Here is a 26108-nt window from a genome sequence, read left to right as displayed (position 1 = left end):
TTTATGAATAAATTAAAAAGTACCGGTCCCAGTACAGATCCCTGGGGGACCCCACTTCTTACTTCTCTCCAATGTGAAAACTCTCCATTTATACCTACGCTCTATTTCTTGTCCAGTTAGCAAGCCACACATGTACTTATTATTATTATTATTTCTTGTTTACACAGTCAGACAGGTGTTATTGACTGGTTTGTTTTATCCAGACATCGAGTCCTTCCCAAGGACCTGGGATGGCTGAATGTTATCATCAATACTGTTGGTTATTATAGATATCATCGCAAAATATAGGCTGTTCCCAGTAAAGCTGCTTTTTGTAATTGGCTGATGGTGATTTCTGTGGCCCCTATGGTGTTGAGGTGCTCTTCAAGGTCTTTTGGGACTGCACCCAGGGCGCCAATTACCACTGGGATTATTTTGGTCTTTTTCTGCCACAGCCTTTCCATTTCAATTTGTAGATCTTTGTATTTGGTGATTTTTTCTATTTCTTTTTCTTCTATTCTGCTATCCCCTGGTATTGCTGTGTCGATCATTTTGACTTGTTTTTTCTTTCTTCTCGACTACAGTTATATCTGGTGTATTGAGTGGCAGATGTTTGTCTGTTTGTAGTCGGAAGTCCCATAATATTTTTACATCTTCATTTTCTTCAACTTTTTCAATTTTATGGTCCCACCAATTCTTGGCTACAGGTAGCTTGTATTTTTTGCAGATGTTCCAGTGTATCATCCCTGCTACCTTGTCATGCCTTTGTTTGTAGTCAGTCTGTCCGATCTTCTTACAACAGCTGATCAGGTGGTCCACTGTTTCATCTGCTTCTTTACAAAGGCAGCACTTGCTGTTTGTTGTGGATTTTTTGACTTTTGCTCTTATTGCATTTGTTCTTAGTGCCTGTTCTTGTGCAGCCAGTATTAAACCCTCTGTTTCTTTCTTCAAGTTGCCATTCTTAAGCCATTGCCAGGTCTTGGTGATGTCTGATTTTCCACTTATATTGTGCAAATATTGACCATGCAGGGGCTTATTTCTCCATTTTTCTGCTCGGTTCTTGACTTGTTCTTTCTTGTAGGCCTGCTTTGTTTCATTGGTGTTGAATAGTTTCTCGTTCTTGACCATTTTAAGTGCATCTTCTTCACTGTCCTTGATATATTCTTCAAGGCCTCTTTTCTCTTCATCTACTGTTTGATGGACTTGCAGCATTCCTCTTCCACCTGAGCTGCGAGGGAGGTAGAGCCTATCTACATCACTGCGGGGGTGCAGAGCATGATTGATGGTCATGATTTTCCTGGTCTTACGATCTAGCATCTCTAGCTCTGCCTGGGTCCAGTCTATTATTCCTGCAGTGTATCTGATAACAGGTATAGCCCAGGTGTTTATGGCTTGTATGGTGTTCCCGTCATTGAGTTTGGACTTTAGGATTTTTCTAACTCTCCTGATGTATTCACTTCCAATTTTTCTTTTAACTTCAGTGTGTGCGATGTTATCAGCCTGGAGAATGCCCAAGTATTTGTAACGTTCTTTCTCTTCTAGGTTCTTGATGTTGCTTCCATTGGGCAGTTCTATTCCTTCTGTTTTTGTTATTTTTCCTCTGTTCATTATTAATGCAGCACACTTGTCTAGTCCAAACTCCATTGCTATATCACTACTGAATATACGGACAGTGTTTAGCAGTGATTCGATTTCTGACTGGGACTTTACATACAACTTCAGATCGTCCATGTACAGCAGATGGTTAATTTTACTTGATGTTTTAGATGTTTGGTATCCGAGGCCTGTTTTGTTTAGTATTTGTGAAAGTGGGGTCATGGCGATTACAAACAATAGAGGGGATAGTCAGTCCCCTTGAAAAATGCCTCTTCTAATGCTAACCTGCCTAAGTGCCTCGCCATTGATTTTTAACTGTGTACTCCACATGCTCATTGCTTTTTTAATAAATATCTGAATGTTTTTGCTGACACCAGTTGTTTCTAAACATTTTAGTATCCATGTGTGAGGCAATGAATCGAAGGCTTTCTTGTAGTCAATCCATGCAACACTTAGATTGGTTTTTCTTCTCTTGCAGTTTTCTAAAATCATTTTGTCAATCAGCAGCTGGTCTTTTGTGCCTCTGGTGTTCGGGCAATTTCCTTTCTGTTCAACTGGAAGCTGTTTGTTAGTTAATAAGTGTTGCATGACTTCATCTGCTATTATTCCAGTTAATAATTTGAACATGGTTGGCAGGCACGTGATCGGTCTATAATTACTTGGAACTGCACCGTTTGCTGGGTCTTTCATAATGAGATGAGTTTTCCCAGTTGTTAGCCATTGTTCAATATCACCGCCTTTCATAATGTGATTGAACTGTTTTGATAGTTGTTTATGAAGGCTTGTTAGGTGTTTAAGCCAAAAGCCATGCAGTTCATCGTCACCTGGCGCAGTCCAATTTTTAATTTTCTTTGCTCTTTCACTTATTAATTCTGGTGTTATTATTAGATCTTGCATTTGTTGGTTACATTTTTCGACCTCTTTCCTCCAGCCTGCTTTTTTATTATAATCTATTGGATTGTCCCATAATTTCCGCCAGAATTGCACTGTTTCTTCTTTATTTGGTGTTTCTAGGTTTCTTGCAGTTTCTCCTTCTATGCTTTGGTAGAAACGTCTCTGATTCGACTGGAATTGGAGATTCTGCCTGTGTTGTGTAATTCTGGCTTCATATCTACTAATCTTCTTTGACACTGCTGTTATTTGCTGCTTTATTATTTCCAGGACTTCTCCAATTTTCCTGGAATCTAGGTGGTATTTTTGGATCAGATACTGTTTGGTGTTTTCATTCTTCAGCTTCTTGTCTTTCATATCTTTCAATTTACTAGCATCTGATCTAAGCCTGGAGATTTTATTTTCTAATCTAATCTTCCATTTAGGTGATGTACTGCTTTCTTTTTCGACAGGTCCACTGATCTTAAATCCGAGCTCTTGTGTTGATATTGTTGCTGCACTGTACATTAGTTGGTTTGTTTCTTGCAAATTCTTGGTTGTTATTTCTGCAAGTGCAGCATTGACATCTTTTAATACCTGAGCAAGTTGTTTTTTGGCAACTGTTTTTAGAGCTGGAAGTCGAACCCTGGTGGTTGTTTGGTTCATGTGCTCAGTTATTTTTTGCTTTAGTTCTTGTTGCTTTTCTGTTAAACGGCATTTGGGTTTTTGAGGTGAAGGCAAAGGGGAGGTTGCCTGGTTTTGATTTTGAAACAGTTCAGCAACAGTGGCATCCTCTATTTCCAACACCTCCTCCACCTGCGCCTGAGCAACTTCTTCAGTTGGTGATAATTCTTCTTCCATATCTTGAGCCTGTGTTGCTCTTTGCAGTTCTTCCAACTCAACTCCTGTGAATACTTTATTTCTTATTATGAATCTTCTCTGGTCTGCTAGCCTTTGTTCTCTTATTTCTGTGTCTGGATGCTTCTCTTTCCAAATTTATTACATTCTTTTTAAATAACCTCTTCTAGTTGGACTAGACTTGTAATAGCAGATCATTATTTCCTTGTTGGCATTTTTCGTATTTTTTTTCGGTTAAGCGACGTTTCTTCCAGTAACTTTGCTGTCTCCAGCCCTGGTTGCTCAACTGAAGATCCTGAGTCCTGTTGCCCACTTGCCACCAGATGTCCAGGGACTATATCATCTGGCATGGTCCTTGTTGACCTGGGCGACGACCGATCCGGTATAGATTTATTAAAGTTACGTCTCACCATATTGTTGATGGGAGAGGCACTCTTCATCTGGCTCCTCTGGTGAGACCTGTCCAGTGTGGTTGGACCTCTGGCATAGCTCTCACCTTCATCAGAGCACACAAGCCCCACAACCACGCCAAGGTAGTGCCTCACTGGGGGCTTAATATTATTATTATTATTATTATTATTATTATTATTATTAATTCAATTTCTATACGTCCCTTCCAAAAATGGCTCAAAGCGGTTTACACAGAGAAATAATAAATAAATAAGATGGCTCCCTGTCCCCAATGGGCTCACATTCTAAAAAGAAACACAAGATAGACACCAGCAACAGTCACTGGAGGTACTGTGCTGGAGGTGGATAGGGCCAGTTACTCTCCTCCTGCTAAATAAAGAGAATCACCACGTTAAAAGGTGCCTCTTTGCCCAGTTAGCAGGGGATACTTGTCCTCTTATTCCATGACCGCTAAGTTTCCTCAGGAGTCTTTGATGAGGAACTTTGTCAAAAGCTTTTTGGAAGTCCAGGTATACAGGTGAAACTTGGAAAATTAGAATATCGTGCAAAAGTCCATTAATTTCAGTAATGCACATTAAAAGGTGAAACTGATATTTGAGACAGACGCATTACATGCAAAGCGAGATAAGTCAAGCCTTAATTTGTTTTAATTGTGATGATCATGGCGTACAGCTCATGAAAACCCCAAATCCACAATCCCAGAAAATTAGAATATTACATGGAACCAAGAAGACAAGGATTGTAGAATAGAACAATATCAGACCTCTGAAAAGTATACAGTGTACTGTGCTTGATTGGCCCGCAAACTCGCCTGACCTGACCCCATAGAGAATCTATGGGGCATTGCCAAGAGAAGGATGAGAGACATGAGACCAAACAATGCAGAAGAGCTGAAGGCCGCTAATGAAGCATCCTGGTCTTCCATAACACCTCATCAGTGCCACAGGCTGATAGCATCCATGCCATGCCGCATTGAGGCAGTAATTGCTGCAAAAGGGGCCCAAACCAAGTACTGAATACATATGCATGCTTATACTTTTCAGAGGTCCGATATTGTTCTATTCTACAATCCTTGTCTTCTTGGTTCCATGTAATATTCTAATTTTCTGAGATTGTGGATTTGGTGTTTTCATGAGCTGTACGCCATGATCATCACAATTATAACAAATTAAGGCTTGACTTATCTTGCTTTGCATGTAATGCATCAGTCTCATATATCAGTTTCACCTTTTAATTTGCATTACTGAAATTAATGGACTTTTGCACGATATTCTAATTTTCCGAGTTTCACCTGTACTATGTCAACTGGATCAACTTGATCCACACACTTGTTGACACTCTCAAAGAACTCCAAAAGGTTTTTGAGGCAAGATTTATCTTTGCGGAAGCTATGCTGGCTCACTCCCAGCAGGGCCTGTTCTTCTAGGTGCTTTACAATTCTATCCTTGAGGATGCTTTCCATCAATTTGCCTGGAATGGACGTTAAGCTAACTGGCCTGTAATTTCCCGGATCGCCCCTGGATCCCTTTTCAAAAATCAGTGTTACATTGGCTACTTTCCAGTCCTCTGGTACAGTGCCCAATTGCAGGGATAAGTTATATATTTTAGCAAGGAGGTCGGCAATTTCACATTTGAGTTCTTTGAGGACTCTTGGATGGATGCCATCCGGCCCTGGTGATTTGTTAGTTTTTAGTTTTTCCAGACAGTTTAGAACATCATCTCTTGTCACTTCTATCTGACTCAGTTCTTTAGCCTTCATCCCCCAAAGGCCTGGTTCAGGAACAGGTATATGCTCAGTATTCTCTGCTGCATATGGATGCAAAAAACTCATTAGCTTCTCTGCAACCTCCATATCGTCCTTAATAATCCTTTTACCTCCCTCATTGTCTATTGGTCCAACCACCTCCCTGGTAGGTTTCCTGCTTCTGATGTATTTAAAGAGGTTTTTATTCCCCTTCATACTTTTGGCTAAATGTTCCTCAAACTCTCTTTTTGCCTCCCTTATTGTCACCTTGCATTTCTTTTGCCAGAGTTTGTGTTCCTTTCTGTTCTCTTCATTTGGACAGGCCTTCCAATTTCGGAAGGAAGTCTTCTTCCCTTTTATGGCTTCTTTGGTGGTACCTGTTAGCCATGCTGGCATCCTCTTGGACTTAGTGGTACCTTTCCTCCTTTTAGGTATACAATCTAACTGGGCTTCTAGTATTGTGGTTTTGAGTAAACTCCATGCACTCTGGAACGACGTGAGTCTCCTGATTTTCCCTTTCAGCTTTCTTTTCACCATACTCCTCATTTGGGAGCAGTTTCTGTTAGAGGTTGTTGATTTTTACCCACAATAGGTAAAACAGCAGAGCACTAAGGAATGAGCACACACTCCAGTTACAGAGTAGGTAGCAGAGGATGGTTCGGATATTGCAGCTATTTAAAGAAAACACATAGAGATCCTTGTATGAGTAAACACTAAATATTTATTTGTTAAATACACTTAGATAGGAAAGACCTATCTCTAATCTAAAGGACTACATAGTGGATAGGTAAGGAGAGAGAGAGATGTTTCCATCTGCTCTCTAGGAGGAAAGGAAGGATTGTGACTCAGCATAGGAAGTGCTGCAGAGTCAGTTCAGGGGTCATAGAGTAGGGACAGATAGGGAGACCCTGACTCACTGTCTCTACTCCCAATGCCCCTAGTGGTCATTAGGACAGTTGGTGCAAAAGGTCGATGCACTGGAAGTTCATCTCCAACAGCTTCTTTGGTGGTACCTGTTAGCCATTCTGGCATCCTCCTGGACTTAGTGGTACCTTTCCTCCTTTTAGTTATACAATCTAACTGGGCTTCTAGTATTGTGGTTTTGAGTAAATTCCATGCACTCTGGAATGACGTGAGTCTCCTGATTTTCCCTTTCAGCTTTCTTTTCACCATACGCCTCATTTGGGAGCAGTTTCCTCTTCTGAAATTCAAAATGTCTGTGTTAGACTTCCTTGGTGATTCTCTCCCCACACATATGCTGAATTTGATGGCACTATGGTCACTGTTCCCTAAAGGGTCGATGACACTGACATCACACACCAGTTCCTGGGTGCCACTCACAATCAAGTCCAAGGTTGCCTCCTCTCGCCCTTCGCAGAGACATAGAGGGTGGGAGGGAGGAAAGTAAACCACCCTCCCCGACGATCCGGTGTGGTCCCAGGCCATGTGACTTGTGCACCAACATGACTGGCAGTTTTGCAAACCACACGGTATTCTGGAGGCCAGGATAATGCATCCCCCGCCTCTAGATACCCCCACAATGCACAGGAATTCCACAGTGAGTCAGGAACTCTAGGCACCCGGCTCTGTGTCCGCTCAGGCAGTGTGCAGCTCAAGCATATGCATGACCCTGTACCTGGGTAAGGGTGCGCTCACTCCCTTTTACCCAGGTAAATGGTTGGGTGAAAATCCCAGGCTACCCGGGAAGGCAGTGCCGGGAAGCAGCCCTACCCAGGTATAGTGGTGAGAGGTAGTGCCCAATGTCTCCTCGGCTCTGCTTGGTCCAAATCCAGCATTCTGTTCTCTACACCCCATTTCACTCCACCCAGTAGAATTCATGGCTTGACATAATGGTTCTTCCTGGTGGCCTCCTATGTGAGCAACTTGCAGAACGGCTAATGGCTTGTGGCAGCAGGGCAGAGCTCAAGAAGGAACAATTTGCAGGCAGTCAGTATGATTTTTGCAATTGTAGCAGCGGTTTTTGTAGCTCTAGAATTGTTGAAATCACAGCAGCCACATGTACAATCCTACATGGAAGCTCTAGTTTGCACAAATGGTATCTCCAAACGTACCTTCCAGATGTTTATGCAAATCTCATCCAAAACATTTTGGTGCCTGAGGCATAAATCCATAAATGCCGGCTACCTTGTCATGGTGGTGGAAAAACATAACCTTAAACTATATTATTGACAAACCTGTCACCTGGCTGTGCTTGCATGGGGACCCCTTGGATGTGTGAATGGCCCTGGGCCGCACTGAAGTAGTGTCTGGGCTATTCCACTTCAGACTAAGTGGGAGCACATATGATGGAATGTTCTACCACGTGAAAGCCTAGCAGAGAGAAGGCTAGGCTAGAGCCTTTCTCTCCTATACTGAGTTCTTCTTCACAGTCTCTGTGCAGCAATGTATATAGGTTCTGTGGGAGAATTTATTTTTTTTTAATTTGGAGGAACATCCAATTATGCAAACACCCATCTGAAGAGATATAACCAGACACAGGTTTACCACCTCAGTCAAACCAAGCCTTGGCCTCTGCCTTTATTTGCATCTTTGGGGACAAATCCTCCATCAACAGTACTATGCTCTCCTTATCCTTAAACTCAGTTTAAGTTTTGAAATCAGGTAATGTGCGTTTGTTTGTTTTTTAAATCAGGCCAGTTGGAAGGAATATCAGTGTTGCGCCTTCCACATCAGCTGGCCAAACTAGTGCCACACATGGGCCTGAAATATGCTTACATTCTTCTTTTTTCTAAATCCAGTTTTTAAACTTTGTTGTTCAATCACCGCAGACAGGGCAAGGCCTGGCACTCAAGTTTCACTTCCTTGTGCCCATTTCGTTATTACTGACCTAAATAGTCAAACAAAGACAGACCTTTCTTGTTTATGGCTTTGGACATGTGAATCATAAAATCCACACCGATGTCGCTTCCTCCTCAGCCTTTACAAGGAAACTGGTGGTTGCTGGCAAGATTTCTTAGGAGGTGGACAGCTTGATGAGTGGGCTTAGAGTCAGCCTAAGGTCACTGAGCTTGTGCTGGTGGAATCTCATTTTCCCAGCAGTGAATGATTTTTGTAAGTCTTGGTGGAAGTCTTTTGTTTACAGTGTGTAGATCTGTAGAACAGACAAAGACTCTACTCTGTCCTTTTTGAACTGACCTTTCAAAAGAATAGTGGCAGCCACAGACCAAGGAAATAGAAGAAAAACTATGATGGCCATCTCTATGCATTGTGGCAGGACCAGGCCTACCATGAACATTTCCAGATGGGGCTTTTAGCTCCTCCTCCGGAATGGAAGGTGTGCATTCACTTATCGGCCAGATTTACCCTGAAGTCCCTGTAAGCTATCAGGGAGCACTACATGCATGATTTGGGTTTTTCATTGTGTGTTAGAGTATAGTCCAGTTTATGTGAGGGGTAAAAAATCCACTTTTTGTGTCACGGGGAGGGGGACAAATTTGATGACGCAGGAAAGCCTGCTGTCTGGAAATAGTCCATGAGTGAGATAGAGTGACGCCTCAGACTGCAGATTTGGGGCACCATGAAAGGGTTGTAAATTGCTACAGTTCTGTTAGGTGTACAAAGAGGTATTGTGTATATCAGTGTTTCCAAAGTGTTAATGCCTGCTGACATCACAGAAGCTGGAAAATGGCAAAATAGGTTTTTCAGGATTGGGGACAGCGTCCTCGTTCTGCTCATGACTGACAAAAGCAGAATAAATTTTGCAGAATAAATCATGCAAAATAAGAGAAATTATGCAAATGTGATATACCCTTTTACAGATACCTTAATTCAGTTTTTCTTGGTGCAGGATTTTAATTTTTTTAGCACAGAGTTCACTCAGCTCATAGGCTTTAGAATAAAGCAGCAGTAAAGGCTTCACATGTGCACCACTGTAGTAGCATGATGCAAAACATCTTTGTCATAACTTTTTGAAACATTGTTTGTTTCAATTTGTTTTTCTCCAAATTGTTTTGGAGAAAAATTGGTAAAGTATTAACCCCACCTTTGTTTAAAATTACTGGAGCCAGAGACCTTGCTTCATGGATGACATCTTCCCTACCAGCTGGCCTTCCCTAATCTAAAGGGTTTCTGTAGTTTGTTGAACCCATCACACAATTCAGAATTTTTTCTCTTTGCTCCTCAGACAATTTTGTCCACAGACCTTCACGACAATCGGCAGATGCAGTCCATCAGAATCCACCGACCATTGAACTGTTGCATCGTTCTAGATCTCCCATCAGTGCCAACCACAGGCCTTCACCTGAGCCCGAGCAGCGGTCATTGAAATCGCCACTGGAGAACACTGTTCGTCGTCTCTCACCAACTGAAAGGCTCTTGGGGACGAGACACCACCAGGAAAACAATCACCAGGAGTCTTACCCTCTCTCAGTGTCTCCTATTGAGAATAACCACTGCCCAACCCCTTCTGAAGTGCTTCAGAAACCTTCCAGCCCCCGGCAGGAAAATACCAGGGTGATCCAGCTGATGCCCAGCCCCATCATGCACCCTTTGATACTGAACCCTAGGCACTCTGTCGATTTCAAAGCCTCGAGGTTGTCTGAAGAGGGGCTGCACAGAGAGGTGAAGCCCATCAACCTCTCCCACCGAGAAGAATTAGCATACATGAACCACATCATGGTCTCTGTCTCCCCTCCTGAAGAGCACACAATGCCAATTGGAAGGATAGCAGGTTAGTGCAACATGTTCCCGAATCATGCATCTATCTCGAACTTTCCTGAGCAAAAATGTTAATGCTGTGAACAGTCAGTTTTGAAGTTCTGTTTATTTTATGAATGCAAAGAATTTTATAGCTTCATTTAAAAGCACAAAACTTGTTGCCACCTCTTGGAGGCAACAATGGAGAAATTGAGATAGACAGTGACTTGGTAGAGATCAAAGAGCAATCAGTGGCAATGCAGCATAGTCAGAGAAGGCACATGCATGAGTGTGGTGATGTAGCTGCTTCCCTTAGTTACAAATGGCATTAGATTTTAATGGCATCTAAAATCTAGTGACGAGTGAGAGAGAGAGAGAGTGACAAATCTCACCCATGGGGCACAATCTGCTGTGAGGTTCTTCAGAGTAAGCCCTGTTTCAACAGAGCTTACATAGGAGAATTTCCCGATGAATTATGCCTCAAGTATTAATATGCTTTGGGGGTGTTTGGCTCCTCCTTTCAAGCCATGTATGAAGGGGAAAATTGGTAGCCGTTTGCAAGATGGAGGCACAGTTTTTCAAATGCATCAAGGATGAAGCAAGATACCAAAAAGGAAGTTGGCACTCAAGGGGGGAAATGATAAGGCTTGGGGGGAAAGGTGCTGGTGTAGATGAAGCCTTAGTCATAATCATGGTTTCCAGACTCGGGCACTAGTCCAAAGAGCCACGGTGCATAAAACCAGCCTTCCACTAGCAAGCCACAAAATGTAGGGCACAGATGCACACATAGCAGATTCTTGTTCTCTTCTGATACAACTGGTTACATCTAGGATGGACCCATTCTAGATCTTATCCTCACTCAGGGATGGCCAGCCTGCATTGTCAGAAGGTACTTTATTCTCCAGACAGTGGTTAGCTTCTCAGTATATTTGGCACAATCTAGCAGCAAGAGTTATGCAGTTAAGTGCACTCAAGCACTGCAGAGTGCATATAGATATGTACATATTACATACAACCTGAAGAGGGATGCAACACTGAAGTATGGAATCTCTGTTTCTTATAACTTGAGTACATTGTGGAGGTGGAGAGGGGAGAGCCACTAGGGGCCAAATGAAATTGCACTGTGGCCACATCAAAATATAGACCCCAAACCACTTCTCAGCCTTTTGGCTGAGATCAAGTGTGTGACCCCAGTTGCCCAAGTACTTGGGTTTTCCAGCAAACAAATTTAATTCTACAAGTGAAATCAGACCCAGTAGTGGGCAACATTTACCAGAAAGCCTGTTAAGTCCTATTTATAAGAGAGATTTAAGCACATGCTTAATTCTATTCCATGCAACTTAATGGGGCTTAAAATTGCTTTAACTCTTTGCCCAGACTCTACTCATGCAGGAGGGATCCAAATGTCAGCCAGTGCAAACGCAGAGGGGCTCCAATTAATAGTTAGTAATTCAATCACATGTAAACTGTGTCTCATTAATCAAAATAAATTTAAGAATTGGGCCTGAGGGGTTACCATTGTGGTTGATGCTTTGATTCTGCAAAGGGCAGATGGTTTGATTCTGCAGAAGTAAACTGTATCTGGAAGGGGGGGAAACTTACTATGTACCAAAGAGAAATGAGCCACCTATTGGCACAGTGGAGAAATGCTTGACTAACAAGCAGAAGGTTGCCGGTTCAAATTCCCACTGGTACTATATCGGGCAGCAGCGATATAGGAAGATGCTGAAAGGCACCATTTCATACTGCACGGGAGGAGGCAATGGTAAACCCCTCCTGCATTCTACCAAAAAAACCCCACAGGGCTCTGTGGGCACCAGGAGTCGACATCGACTTGACGGCACACTTTACTTAACAAAGAGAAAAAAGGAGATAACAGTATTTTATTCATTTAATTTATATACCGCCTGACTCCAAAGGTTCTAGGCGGTCTACAAAGATGAATACAATACAAACAAAATAAAACTGTAAAAAAATAATTTACAACATTCAAAGATTACTAAAAGCCAGGCTTTAAAAAAAAGCATCTTAAGGGCTATTTGAAAGGCTGATAAAGATGCTAAACGGTGAATGTCCATATGCATTAGTATGCAGATAAGCAAAAAAAAAAAGGAGTGGGGTTGGGAAATGTGGCATATCTGACTTCCTACACCTATCAGGTTTTACTAAGCAGTTACCAGTGGCTTAACAGTTATGAGATGGGGCAGAAAGGTTTCCACTACTATATTTTTTCATGGAAATTTTCCCATTTTTAAAAACATATTGTTTTATAAAAATAATTAGTAACACAATGAATGGATACAATGCCAGTCAAACTGGGCAGTTTCAAAGTTGTAATTAACATTTTTCAGATGACTGTCCTTGTCTCTCTCCACTGTACAGTGTTCTGGATATGTAAAAAGGAGTAAGTTAACAGGTTTCAATGCCTTCACGTTTTTTGCTTTAAATTAAAACAATGTAATCAACGTGCATAGCTTTGAATTTTTAGCTTAATATTTACAAGTATTCAAATAAAAATGTTTACATAAAGATCTTACATTTTAAAATATAGCATTTAAACCATATTGAATGTGCGTTACTGCATTTTTTTCTTAATCAAATTTTTACTTCATATACTTTTGGCTATTGAAATAACTTTTGAAATATTTACACAGCACATAATATTAACACAGTGTTTTTGTTTAGTTTACTAAATTTTAAGCTTGTTGCTTAACATGTCTCAAGCTGAAGATTTACCATTTATTTGTGGTGAACCTGTGTCGGCTGTGCCACATCAAACAACAAGTGGAGACTCATGTGACTGAGTCCTTCTCCACACAAAATCATCCCTCCATGTGGAAAGCTAGATGTCACTGGCATAGCCTTTCCCCGACACACTCATTTTCTATGTGCCTGGATTGAATGATTGATTTACTTACTTGTGCAGGAACATTCAAAATCATGTCAGTCCCCATTTCAGATCTGCAGTCTGAAATGGCAAACCTCAGACACAGCTTTACTACTGTTAATGAAATTCCCTGAAATTCAGGGTGATTGGCCTGTACACCCTAGTTTGGGCAAATGTAGGGAATTTAGTTCAAAAGGGGAGACCGTTCCAATCAGCCTTTATTTGTGCAAGCGTAATTTGTGCAATCCCTGCTAACTTGGCAAAGAGGCACCTTTTAACATGGTGATTCACTTTATTTAGCAGGGGAGAGTAACTGGCCCTATCCACCCCCAGCACAGTACCTCCGGTGACTGTTGCTGGTGTCTATCTTTCTTTCTCTTTTTTAGATTGTGAAAAAAGTTGTGAAAAAATCACAACCCCTTTGGGAACAGGGGTCCACCACCCTGAGCCATTTTTGGAAGGGCAGTATAGAAATCGAATAAATAAACAAATAAATAAGCATATGAACTCAAGAAAATCAGCTTGAGAGAGAGGTTTGAATTAAATCAAAGTTTACTAAAACTAAGATCGGACTAAATTACTATGTGGCCCTAGTTTAAAGGCACTACTAATATGCTAAGAAACAGACTATTGTAAATTCCCAGGCGGGTTAGAGAGGTACTTTAAGATAGAGGGACAAGATTTCAGAAATAAGAGAAAGGGATAAGTTCAGGCCTAAAGGAGCTGGGCAAGAGGCTATATCACCTGTCCTGAATAGGGGAACACCAAGGTGGTCTGCTGAAGTCTCTTGTTGCAGTCTGCTGGGGTCCAGAGTGAGAGGCACAAGGGATCACTAAGATGTTTCGCAGTGGGAGTCACAGCTGCAATATAATACACGAGGAAGCACACTGGGTCATAGAGTTAAGGATTCTTATATCCCAAAATGTGCCTTGAGAGCACTTGTCTTTTATCCTGCTCTGATGAACAGGGGAACCCAGACAACATTTTTTTTTTTTTTTGGAATGCATTGTGTCAGTCCTTCCTAGGTAGGAGTGTGTGTGAATGGCATTCAAGGCTGATTGTGAGGACAATTGGAGTGTGCAGGTGCGTTTAAAGAATATCCTGTGCTGGGAAGGGCTTCCCAATAATTCTATCAAGAGTTTCAATGGGCACCTCTTCAAAGTTACATCACCGACTCATCCCTATTGTAATGGAGACTGCAGTTTCACTTGTCTTATCTGTCTTTTCTCTCTGGCCTGATGGCCAGGTATTGTCTCTCTTTGTGAGAGGAAGAGGGGAGTTTAGATTTCATTCCAAGGCTGAAATGATCTTAGATGCCAGACACTTGCAGTAGCTAGTCCTGGGAGTCTGCTTAGCTGGGCACCCCTCATAGAGAGTGTGAAGCTAATCCCCTTTTCAATTTGTGGGGCTTGTAGTCAAGTCTAGAGGTGACCAGTCCACTGCCAACTAAGTGACTTGTCCCCATGTATAACATAGACTGGGAGCTCACATTGCAGTACAGTTCCTGAGCATAGGAAAAGTGCAATCTCCAAGGCTGGAGATGCAGTTGCAACCAGGGAGGCTTCTCGGAGTGGGCAGAATAAGCTCAGCCGGTAACACTACCTCAATGAGAACTAGGCCTATGTTTTAGTAAGTTGTGAGCAAGAAACTCCTACGCAGCGCAAGGTGGTTTTAGCAGCATCCAGTAGCTGGTTTGGCCATCAATCAGATCCAAAGCCAGATAGAAGATAAAAGCCTTGCTTGCTAGCCCCACAGTTTATATACAAAACAAATGCGGGGAGAATCATCATTTTTAAAAGGTGCCTCTTTGCTCTGTTAGCAGGGGACTATTGCTAGAGATAGTTACATCTTACATAAGCTACATCCAATTATTTTAAATCAAACAAGGTACATCAAGGAAGGTTCTATCAGATATGTAATTTTTTTTAAAAAAGAAGCACAGCCATCCTATAGTACAATATTACAAAGCTGAGAGCCCCTCCAATCACAAGAGAGTACATGTTAAAAAAAAAATTAAATGTAAGAATTGATTCAGCATGGGCATAATCCAGGCAAAACTCAGCATATTTAACTGCCAAACTCAATAAAATCTGTGACCCTGTCTCTTTTTAATTTACTTGAAGGCCAGATGTGGTTGAAGGAGATTGAATGAAATTGGGACTGCAGCACTAAGAATAAAGGAAGATGCCAGCAGGATCAGACCAAGGGTCCATCTGCTTTGCCATCCTGTTTTCCACAGTGGTGAAGCAAATGCTTTTAGAAAGCCCACATATGCTGTTGCTCTCCAACAAACCATGTTCAGTGCATGCTGCCTCTGAACATGGAAGTTTCATGTTACAGTTGTAACCAGTAGGTCATTGATAGGTCTATTCTCCATAAATTTGTCTAATCGCATTTTAAGATCATCTAAACTGGTGGTCATATCACATCTAGTAACTAGGGATGTGCGGACTGGTTCGGGGGTTTGGGGTCGAACCGAACCGCCCGCCTCCCCCCCCCCCCGGTTCCATCGGACCGGAACCGAACCCCCAGACAAGTCAGTGAATTTTTTCTAAATTTAATTTTAATTTACCTTTGGGAGGCTTCCTGTAGGTCAAGGGAGGTGTTTGGAGGAGTACCGGACCAAACTGGTCCAGTCAGGTTCAAGTCCAGACCGGACTCAAACCAAACCGGGCCAGCCGGTTTTATGCACACCCCTGCTAATAACTGTGTGTTCCATAGGTTAACTATGCATTTTGTATAGATGTACTTTGGTCTGTTCTGAATCTGCCAATCAGTTTCATTAGAGCCTGATAGGATGCTCCCCTCTGCAGCACAACATCTTTCAAAAGATCTGACCCCCCACCCCACCCCACTCATGAGTCTCCCATGTCTCATCTAGCTTGGCTGTTCATTCCATTGATTTCAGGTTGGGGGCAGATGTAAACATGTGCTTAACTTTGTCACTGAGATCAGGTGACTCCAGGCAAGTCTGTCCTCCAGTTATGTCATTGGTCTGCTTCCACATACACAAAACATGCAACCCGCCTGACACAAGTATGTCACAGTGACTCCTACTGCATGTGCTACTGCGATACAAGCCACAAGAGGCGGAAAACAGAGCAGGCAGGGCTTTCACAGAAGGGTTTCCAATTTGCTTATATCACTGGCACAGCCGCATATGGCTAATAGCCACCTTTTTAACCACACATATCAAAGGGAAAGAAGACTGCTCCCTCTGAAGAGGAGGGGGCATCTGCAATAAACACACAGGCCTCTCCAGAGCAAAGTCCCCATGGGGAAGCAACATCCATCTGCAGGAAAACATCTTTTTGACAGGGGAGAAACCAGGATAATACACAAGGGAAGCCCCAGCTGGCCTTAAGCAGTGAAAACACGGCTTACTGCACAGTGACTCAGGATGGATACCAGGCAAGCCAGGTTCAAGCCCCAGACAGCGCCAGTGGGGGGAACATCCTCTATAATAAAACCCTTAAGTGTGATCCCGTGCCACCCGTGTCTTTCTCGGCAGTTCTGGGCATGCGCAGAGCGCATGCCCAGAACCACCGAGAAAGATACAGCCGCCCAGACACGGGCGGCTATGTTAGCCAAATTGGCCCAAACAATTGCCGCCTCCGCCGCCCGCCCTCCCAGCTGCCCGAGTCCTCCTCACCCCCCCCATGATTAAGGGCCAAATCGGCCCAAACAATTGCCGCCGACGACCGCCCTCCCTCCCTCCCAGCTGCCCGAGTGCTCCTCACCCCGTTAGGCCCGCGTCAGTCGGGCGATCAAAGACCATATTCTGAGAAGGAGAGAGGAGCTCGCAAACAGAGCTCCTCTCTGTGCAAAGCCTCTGCCCGGACTGGCGCTATGGACTCAAAGGATGCAACAGGCATCCTTTGCGCCCAAAGCGCCAGTTCAGCCAGAGGCTTTGCAGAGAGAGGAGCTCTGTTTGCGAGCTCTTCTCTCCTTCTCAGAATATGGTCTTTGATCGCCTGACTGACGCGGGCCGGGGTTGAGGAGGACTCGGGCAGCTGGGAGGGCGGGCGGCGGCGGCGGCCGCGGGAACTCCCAGGCAGAACTCTGGCGCTGGCCAGAGACGGAGGGAACGGGAGGTAAGGGGGGGGGAACGCTAGCGCCCGTTATTGTGACGGGCTAAAAAACACTAGTAAGAACATAAGAACAGCCCTGCTGGATCAGGCTCAAGGCCCATCTAGTCCAGCATCCTGTTTCGCACAGTGGCCCACCAGATGCCGCTGGAAGCCACAGGCAGGAGTTGAGGACAAGCCCTCTCTCCTGCCATTACTCCCCTGCAACTGGTACTCAGAGGCACACCCTTGAGGCTGGAGGTGGCCCACAGCCCTCTGACTAGTAGCCATTGATAGACCTCTCCTCCATGAAGTCATCCAAACCCCTCTTAAAGCCATCCAGGTTGTTGGCCGTCACCACATCCTGTGGCAGAGAGTTCCACAAGTGGAACACAGCAGGAGGGTTAAGAGCACCTCCCTGCTCCTTAAAGGTAACCCCCCAAACACACACACACACACACACACACACACACACACACACACACACAGTCAAACTAGCCACCAGCTGTTCCGTGCACATCTCTACCATGAAGCCCATGGGTGATAGAGTGGTGCACCAGAGAGGTTCCAGACCCCTTTTCCTTAAGACCTAAGCTGAGGTTTTTGGGTTTTTTAAAGTGTTTTGTTTAATCACTTTATTGAAACAAATTTACGATGCTAAACAACATTGATCCAAACACAAATAGCAAAACCTAATCCAACAAACCCCAATTCATCCAAACTCGAATATTGTCTAAAATAGGAAAACAACCATAATTTTCCCCTTTAGTGTAAAGAATAAAATCTGACTAAATTACATAAAAAGCATTATTTGTAGTCTAGTTTGAATGGGACCGAGTAATATGGGTTAGCTTTTCTGAGATCGTGATATGCCATAAGTTCTTATACCAGATATCTATAGCTAACTTGGTAGCAGTTACCTTATGCACAATTAATTATTATTATTTTGATGTCACGTCTGTACAGGCCCTAGAAAATACACTTACTAAACTCAGCTGGGGACATAATCCTATTTTCTGGTCTAAGCTGAGGTAAGAAACAGTTAAGGCAGGAAGGGATCCTTGTCTCCTAAATGCTGGTAATTAAGAAACCACTGGGAGGAAATGAAAGCTTTTACTAAATGGCATGCATCTGGAAAAAGACTCATGTGTGTAGTTGCCAACCATCCCACCCCATCAGAGCTACTATGCATTTGCAAGCTGCATGTTAACAGCATGGCAGGTGTTGCTGGGGATCTGGCTGCACCTGTTGCATAAGTGTCTGCCATGGAACTTGCAAAGCCCATGGACAAGATAGATTGGCAACCCCACAAAGAAGCAGCTGGAATCCAGGAAACAGCTCGAATCCCACTGAGCACTGGTGATGGCCATGTGGCGGGCTCACCTTATAGTCTCTCCATGGCCCTGAGCATGCGGAAAGTCCCATCCTCTGCACAAGGTGGAGGGGCTGCCTCCAGAGAGCAGCGAATCGCAGGCAGCAGCCACTGGCAGTGAAAGGTGATCTCTGGCTACGAGGGAGGGATGACTGCAGAGAGCTGCTGCCGCCGCCACCGCCACCACCTGGGGGTGCCTGCAGTGCCTTGCTGCAGTCCAGCACTCCCTGTCTCCAATGGGAGTGGCTGCAGGAGTTGGGGCAGTATCTCTTCCCCTGTGGGGCGATGCATGGAATTGTGTGCAGAGACTGTCTGTTCTGCTCCATGTGGCCAGGCTTCAATCCTGAAAAACAGAAGAGCTTGTGATCTGTTTGGCCCGCAGTAGCAATGGTTGGAGGGGAGAGCCAATCCACAGAGAGCAGGCATCAGTGATGCCTGTGCGGGAGACACTGCTCTTAGCTGTTAAGTGGCGGGGGGGGGGGGGAGCTGTTGACCAAAACAGTTTAGCCAAGACACAGCTGACAATACCGAAGGAAGGAGAGTGACGTGAGAGACATTTGCAGGCTTCATACTTGGAGGCACGGTATTTCCACAGCTGCCATCACTCACCTGTTTATTATTTATTTATCATATTTCCATACCACCTGATATATACATCTCTAGGTGGTGTACAAATTAGAAGACACCACAAGTATAAAAACAGTATAAAAACCAGTTAAAATTCACAAAACCGACAAAACAAGGTTGCAGACAAAAACCCATTCGTTTTTTAAAATTCGTTTGTAAAGACTGAGAAAACAGGTACGTCTTGAGGGTCTTCCTGAGCGCAAACAGAGAAGGAGTGCACTTATGTCAGCAGGGAGCATATTCCAGAGCCCCAGGGCAGCCACAGAGAAGGCCCAGTCCCGAGCTGCCACCAAATGAGCTGGGTTCAGGACAAAGAAGGCACTCTCTTACATACTCTGTTGTGGTGTGTTGTCTTTGCATTCCCAGTCGGGGTGGTGAAATGGAAGCTCCAATTGGGTGTTTGTGTGCAGAGTCCTCTTAAAGCAGAGCATCTATAAGGATTCTGAGAAGACAATATATGGGAGGTGGGTCTGAGGTCAGCAGGCTGTTTGTGCAAAGTACTTTCTTTTGATTTTATAATTCTCAGTTTTTAGCTTTTAAATTTTTTAATTTGAAATTTAATACTGATTGTGGTACACCACATGAGGCCAGAAAGAGATGGCCCCAAACCATCTACCCTCTCATCTGAGTTATGGTCTCAGTCAAGAGTTCCTATACTGAGGTAGGGGTGCTGTGATTGGCTCCAGAGGCTGAGGCTGAGTCCTGCACGCTATTGTCACAGAGTGGGGTGGGTGCAGGTGGCAGTGGTCTTTTGCTCTCCATTGGGTTTGATGGATGCTTTTTAACTTATGCCACCTCTGAAGTTGGCATAGCGTTACATCATTGCTGGGGGCATGTCCAGATTCTGGAGGGGATTAGCATTTGGTGCAAGTCAACTTCTCCCCTACTCACCCATGACAGCTCCACATCCCTGCCCCGTTCTGGATCCTCCACCAGCAGCACAGATATGCTGGCGTAGCATTCCATGACAGACTGGCAATGACATGTCTTGATTTCCACTGGCAGAAAGGGCCTTACGCCAAATCCTTTGCTGCTTAAACTCTGTTTTTGTTTTTCAATATAGGATTATACCCAAAATGCTTGATTTGGGTTGGATCATACCCATGATAAGGAAACTGTTGACTATTTACAGAGAACAGTTTGAACAAATACTTTAGTATGCACAGGTATCATTATATCATTGCAAATAGCAATGATATAATATTCAGATTCAGTGTCCTGTATTGGGAATTCTAATTCAGGCTATCCTGGATTTGTAGAAGATAATATGCTGAAGTACTGTCCTCAGAGGACAAGGAGAGGAGAATATGGTACATTAAATCTATACTGGAAATACCTGTTTGCTGTGAGAAGCTGCTCCTTGTTTGCTGTTTTTGGCTTCAGGGTTCCAAGTGAGATGTGAATACCTTTACTGGAGCCAATCATAGCCAAAACAATAAAGAACAAGGCAGTACTTACAACATTGCTGTGTCTTTAATCTCTGACGCCTCATGGTTGTGCGTTTCAATTCCCATGCTCCCTGATCCTTAGAACACACGTTATGCAACCCATCTGTGAAATCATTCTTCTGTTTCTCCCAAGCACCTCCAGTTCAGTTTATTACGATCAAAGATCAGCACCTAAAAAAATCAGGTGTGCTTCTTGCTCCCATAATTCCAATTCCATCTTTAGTTAACAATAATGATAATAAGAACAACCCAGTGTAATGGCTCACGTACCGATTAACCTCACATGTGCTTAAGAACATTTCACACATGCAAGGGGGTGGTTTTCACCAATTCCATTTCCGTCTAGTGCCACCCATGCCCTCCAAAACTACATCCCTGTGGGTCCTCTAATCCTCAGGGACACGTTTTCATGAGACATTGCCCTCCCTCGCCCCACCTTGCATGCACAAAACATTCTTAGCACATATGTGATATTAGTCAGTATCTGAGCTATCTATATACTATTTGCAAAAATGCTGAAATTTGGGACTCTTGTGGCTGGAGAACCAGAGTGCCTGTGGGCAAGTGGGAGGTACCAGTAGACTTGGGGTGACCCTCAGCTATGTCAGTGTTAAAAAAATTGGAAGGGGAAAAACCCTAAGGGGACCAAAAATAATCTTAAAACTGCCCCCATTATAATCAAAAGGATGAAAAGTTATTTATTATTTATTCGATTTCTGTTCATGTTCATGCACCCAGGCAGTTAACAGTTAGCAGACAAGGAGGTGGGCAAAACTAATGGAACTCTGTGGTGAGTGAGGGAAAAGTCTTAAACAAAAAGAGTGGAAAATGTATCAGCTTGAAGAACACTCCCTCAAGATAGTCACAAGCCCTTCTGCTTCTGAGGGGGAAAGGTGTCTACAAGTATTTTGCTTTCTCACCAGCTGTTTCACAGTTCTGTGTGTTTGAGGGAGGGAGGGAAAGAACTGGCTGAAAAGGAGCTGGGACTTGGGCACCTGTATTCTGGGTCATCATGCTGTGTGCTTTCCTGCCCCCAGCAGACATAATTGCCCTTGGCAGAGAAATGCACGTCATGATGGTGACCGAATATGTGCAAGATTTTTACAGGTCAGATAGAGCAAACAACCCCTCCCACCCTAGAGTCTATTTCAATGTCTATTTCTGCACTCGGCCATTACTGTCAAGATACTGCAAGCTGCCAGAAGCATACAGGACAGAGTGAAATTTAGACATTTTAAGTACATGTAAAGACAAAAGAAGTGTCAGACCCTGTGAACCTCAAAAAAATCAAGAGATTAACCAAGTAAAGAGCAGAATGTATGAGAGCTTTCTGAGACCCTCTTTGTGGCAGTTCACCTATCTTGTCACAGGCCCATCTTAGACGGAGTCAGATCACTGGCCCATCTAGTCCAGGACAGTCTGCTCTGACTGAGGGCAGTTCCTCAGGCATGCAGGCCGAGTTTCTTCCTAGCCCTGCTATCTGAAATCCTTTTAACTAGAGAGGTCAGAGATTGCAATTGGGACCTTACCCTGAGGTATGGCCCCGGCCCATAGGATTTTAAGCAGTACAGACAAAAGCTGAAATTCTCCATAGACTCACAAGCGTTGTCTTATCTTATGTATGGTCCCATCCCCATCTACTCCTCAGTAAATTTTAATTTAAATGACCATGAATTCAGATGCCACCTCTGAGGTCAAAGTAGTTGGTGGAAACCAAGCATTGTCTGTGATGGTCCTGTGCTGTGGAAGTCATTCTTGTGTGAGATTCACCAGATCCACTCTATCCATATTTTGAGATTAGTTTTTAGTTTTGCACTAAGCTTTCAAGGACTTGATTTTCAAGGACTTGAATCTATCCGTATTTTGAGATTAGTTTTTAGTTTTGCACTAGGCTTTCAGTGACTTGATTTGGCTATGTTAGTGGATACCTTGCCTCTTTTTGTTAAAGATTAGCCTTTGTGATGGCTCTTAATGTTGTGGATTATTTTATTTGCTATGTTGTGACTTGTTTTGTGCTGCCATGAGCCACTTTGAGTGCCCAATGGACAGAAAAGCGGCACAGAGATTTTCAAACAAATTAGGGGATAGCCTGTCAGCCAGAGTATACATTTCTTCCACCCCCTTCAAAATAAAAATCCTCCTTTTGAAGTCTGCTACTCATTTGGCATTGTAGTACCTTGAACCGCAGTTATGGGAATCTGAATTTCTTATTGCAGCTGCCTGTGCTGCGTGCGCATGCATGCGACTCATTCAATCATGGGACACAGGAAGAGTGGGCAAATAAGTTTTTACTCCCCCACCCCCAGCTCAAAACACTGACACGGAATAGGAGAAGAAGAGGAAGAAAGTAAACAAAATCAAAGTAATCTGTTGGACCTTTAATTAGAGATCAGGAGCATTTACCAAGAGAACATTTCAATCCAATTATCAAAAGAGAAGGTATTTAAATGCTTAATAGCTCTGGAGTAATTGCAATGCTTTTACAGATGTTATGCAGATTTTGAGCTGGAGAAAAGTGTCAGACATATAGATGGAATATTGGTATTTTCCATTACCTTTGCAAATGGAGTGTGTCATTATTGTACATGATTTAGTGAACGTGGCTTAGCTTTGATGCTACACGTTAGGTGGGGAAATTAGGGATGTGCAGAATGTTTTGAGCTTGAAACGTCATTTCGAGTGTTCTGAGCCAAAATGGGATGCCCTTCAAATGAAGGCCTCATTCAGTCAGAACAACTGGCGTGACTGGTGGTTCCGACGGAACATTCCAGGCATTTGTGTTCTGTTCTGAGCTAGGAACACAATGCAAATCCTGTTCCATGCACATCCCTAGTGGGAACACATGTTCATTCAACTCTGCCATTTTATGGTGAAACCCATAGCATCATTGCCTCTTAGTTGCTCTGAAGTAGATATTTGTCTGTATAACAGGTCCAAATTACATCAGGAACCATGAATTTCTTGCTGAACATTTAGTATACAGTTGCATTTTGGGGAAGCACTGTACCTTGTAGAGACTCATCAGGCAGAAATTCATCAGGTGATTATACAAAACTGAACAAAATCTTTACAGTTTATACAGTGCTGAAATTAAGACAGGCACTTTAACTTGCAATTTCTATGCTTTTTAGAGCATGGGTAAAAATTTAAAGCTTCTTAACTCACATCTTAAACCAAAAGGTTTTTGAATTACTGAGTTCCAGGTTTTTTTCAAGAGGAAAATCTGTCTGAGCATTGTGGGAAAGGAAAGTATAATACAGGAAAATGTCAGTATTCGTGGGGGTTCCATTCTCAACCTGTACTGTGGATACCGGAACCGTGGAGCAATTGGAATCTGGGGGTTAGGTTTCAAAGGACAGGGAAGTGGCTAAAAACAGGCAAATAACAATGAAAAAATGCCAGATAAAGTGCCCTACCATGCTCTGTTCGACCTGTGTGTTCCAGCAATGCTTCCCAAAGGTCTCCACTCTGCCATTTTTTTGGCAGAAAATCATGATTTTCAAGCCATTTTTTAAGTGAAAAGGAGCCACAAAATTTTGAGCTCTAGTGCTAAAAATGGCAGCCAGAAATGACCTCAGAAGTCATTTCTGGCCACCCCCAATCTTCAGATTTAACCCCCCACCCTTTTCTTGCGTATACCAAGGTGTGTATGTATGTGTGGAGAGAGAGAGAGAGAGAGAGAGGATGCTAGACAAGGTGAGTCCTTTTGTGTTTCATCCAGCAGGGCCCTTTTTATGTTATTACTGCTTTGGGAGAAAACAACAAAAGAAATAAGATACAGAAAAAATATCATGGAGGGTGGAGAGACTTTGTTCATACCAAATATCAATATTGTCCAAGTATCTACATGTTTGAACATTAGAAACTGGGTTTATAGGTATATTTGGTTCCTCCTCATTTCTTCCAAGGGTATCATGAACTTCATATACTACAAGATGTGGTCTTCGTCACTAGCTTAATTGTCTTTAAAAAAACAAACAAAACTTAGACATGGACTAGAAATATAAAAACACCAACTAGACCACGGCTGCTCAACTCTGACCCTCCTGCAGATGTTAGCCTACAACTCCCATAATCCCTGACTATTAGCCACTGTGGCTGGGAGTTATGGGAGTTGTAGTCTAAACAGCTGGAGGGCCAGAGTTAAGTAGCCCTGTACTAGACTGCCTGCAACTGGCATCTGTTGACTCAGTATACCCTGATATCACTCTGTTGTATAAATATATCTTCATTGAAATATCTAAAACTGCATACCACTTCTAATGCTCCAGTAAACCCTGTATTTCATTCTTGCATTGTATGATTTAAGTGTCATTCCTACAGGTTGTTATAAGGTATATTAATTAAAGTAAATTAATATTAAGTAATAAGAATTAAAATACTGTAAACAGTTTAGGAAAAAAGACAGATTCCTGGAGGATAGGTCTATCGATGACTACTAGCCATATCTGAATGAAGCCTCCATGTATAGTGGCAGCCTACTCTGAATACCAGATGCTGGGGAGAAACAACAGGGAAGGTAATCACCCTCATACCCTCCTTATAAGCTCTTAGAGGCATCTGGGTGGCTGCCACTGGAAACAGAATTCCAGACTAGATAGACCTTTGGTTTGATTTTATAAAGCAATTCTTATATTCTTAAACTGAAATCTGAATTTTTGGCATCAATCCTTTTGGTGACTCAGTTGTGACAAACAACTCAATTCATTCCAAGCAGGAGTCTTTGAAAACTTGTGTGTCCTTCTCTTCATAGACTGCAGGCTCCTTTGGGATTATGTCTATCAGCTGCTGTCAGATACCCGGTACGAAAACTTCATCCGATGGGAGGACAGGGAATCCAAGATATTCCGGATAGTGGATCCTAATGGGCTGGCCCGGCTGTGGGGGAACCACAAGGTACAGTGCAGCCTACCTTTGGTACATAAAACATTGATGACTTGCAGTGTTTGAGTGATCCCAGCAATGGGAAACAGAGAAGAATACTGCTAGAAAAGTTTGTTTATGTGATGATAATAATAGTTTGTTAGCCGTCCCATAACAAATTTTATTTATTTTTATTTATTGTTAAATTTATGTACCGCCTTTCATTAAAAACAATCCCAAGGAAATTCTTCCGTGCACAGAGAAATGCTGCAGCCCCAGGTAGGGATGTGTGTGAATGGTTTGGGCAGCCACCAGTGGGGCAGGGAGCAGTTCCCTTAAAAAGCAAATAAGCAGCTCCTTACCTGCTTGCCTGCTGCCCCGCCACTTTTCTGGCGGTGGCACTCGCTCTCCAAAAGGCTGAGTGCAGCTGCGGCACTGTTCCCTGCAACCTTTGTGTGGCGGCGGCGGCGCATATGGCCAGCACACATGCACATTGGCTGCTGGCACACATGTGGGCTGCTGCTCCGTGGAAGCTGCAGGGAACAGCGCTGCAGCCGCCTGCGGCCTTTTAGAGAGTGGCCGCTGCTGCCGGAAAAGCGGCAAGGCAGCAGCTGAGCAGGCCAGGAACTGCTTACCTGCTTTTAAAGGGAACTGCTCCCAGACCCACCAAACCAGTTCAAACACTGGCACCCAAGCTGGTTTGGCACTTCCCAGAGGAGGCTCCAAACCA

General features: G+C 43.4%; 1 protein-coding gene across 10 annotated transcripts in view; it reads left to right on the top strand.

The window, feature by feature from the left end:
* The window catches only part of ETV6 (ETS variant transcription factor 6), a 232858-nt gene that overhangs the window by 189654 nt on the left and 17096 nt on the right, over positions 1-26108 (top strand). For 9 of the 10 annotated variants that reach the window (XM_053257828.1, XM_053257827.1, XM_053257825.1 and 6 more), the window contains 2 exons: positions 9603-10148; positions 25269-25411. In XM_053257828.1, coding sequence (XP_053113803.1) covers positions 9603-10148; positions 25269-25411 — 689 coding nt within the window. Of the gene's footprint in view, positions 1-9602; positions 10154-25268; positions 25412-26108 lie in introns of those variants that run through there. The other variant, XM_053257830.1, reaches the window with a different exon arrangement.

Source organism: Hemicordylus capensis, chromosome 5 (assembly GCF_027244095.1).
Source record: "Hemicordylus capensis ecotype Gifberg chromosome 5, rHemCap1.1.pri, whole genome shotgun sequence".
Classification (NCBI taxonomy): domain Eukaryota; kingdom Metazoa; phylum Chordata; class Lepidosauria; order Squamata; family Cordylidae; genus Hemicordylus; species Hemicordylus capensis.
The sequence above is the reverse complement of the archived record's forward strand: the minus strand, read 5'-3'. Positions and strand labels throughout refer to the sequence as shown.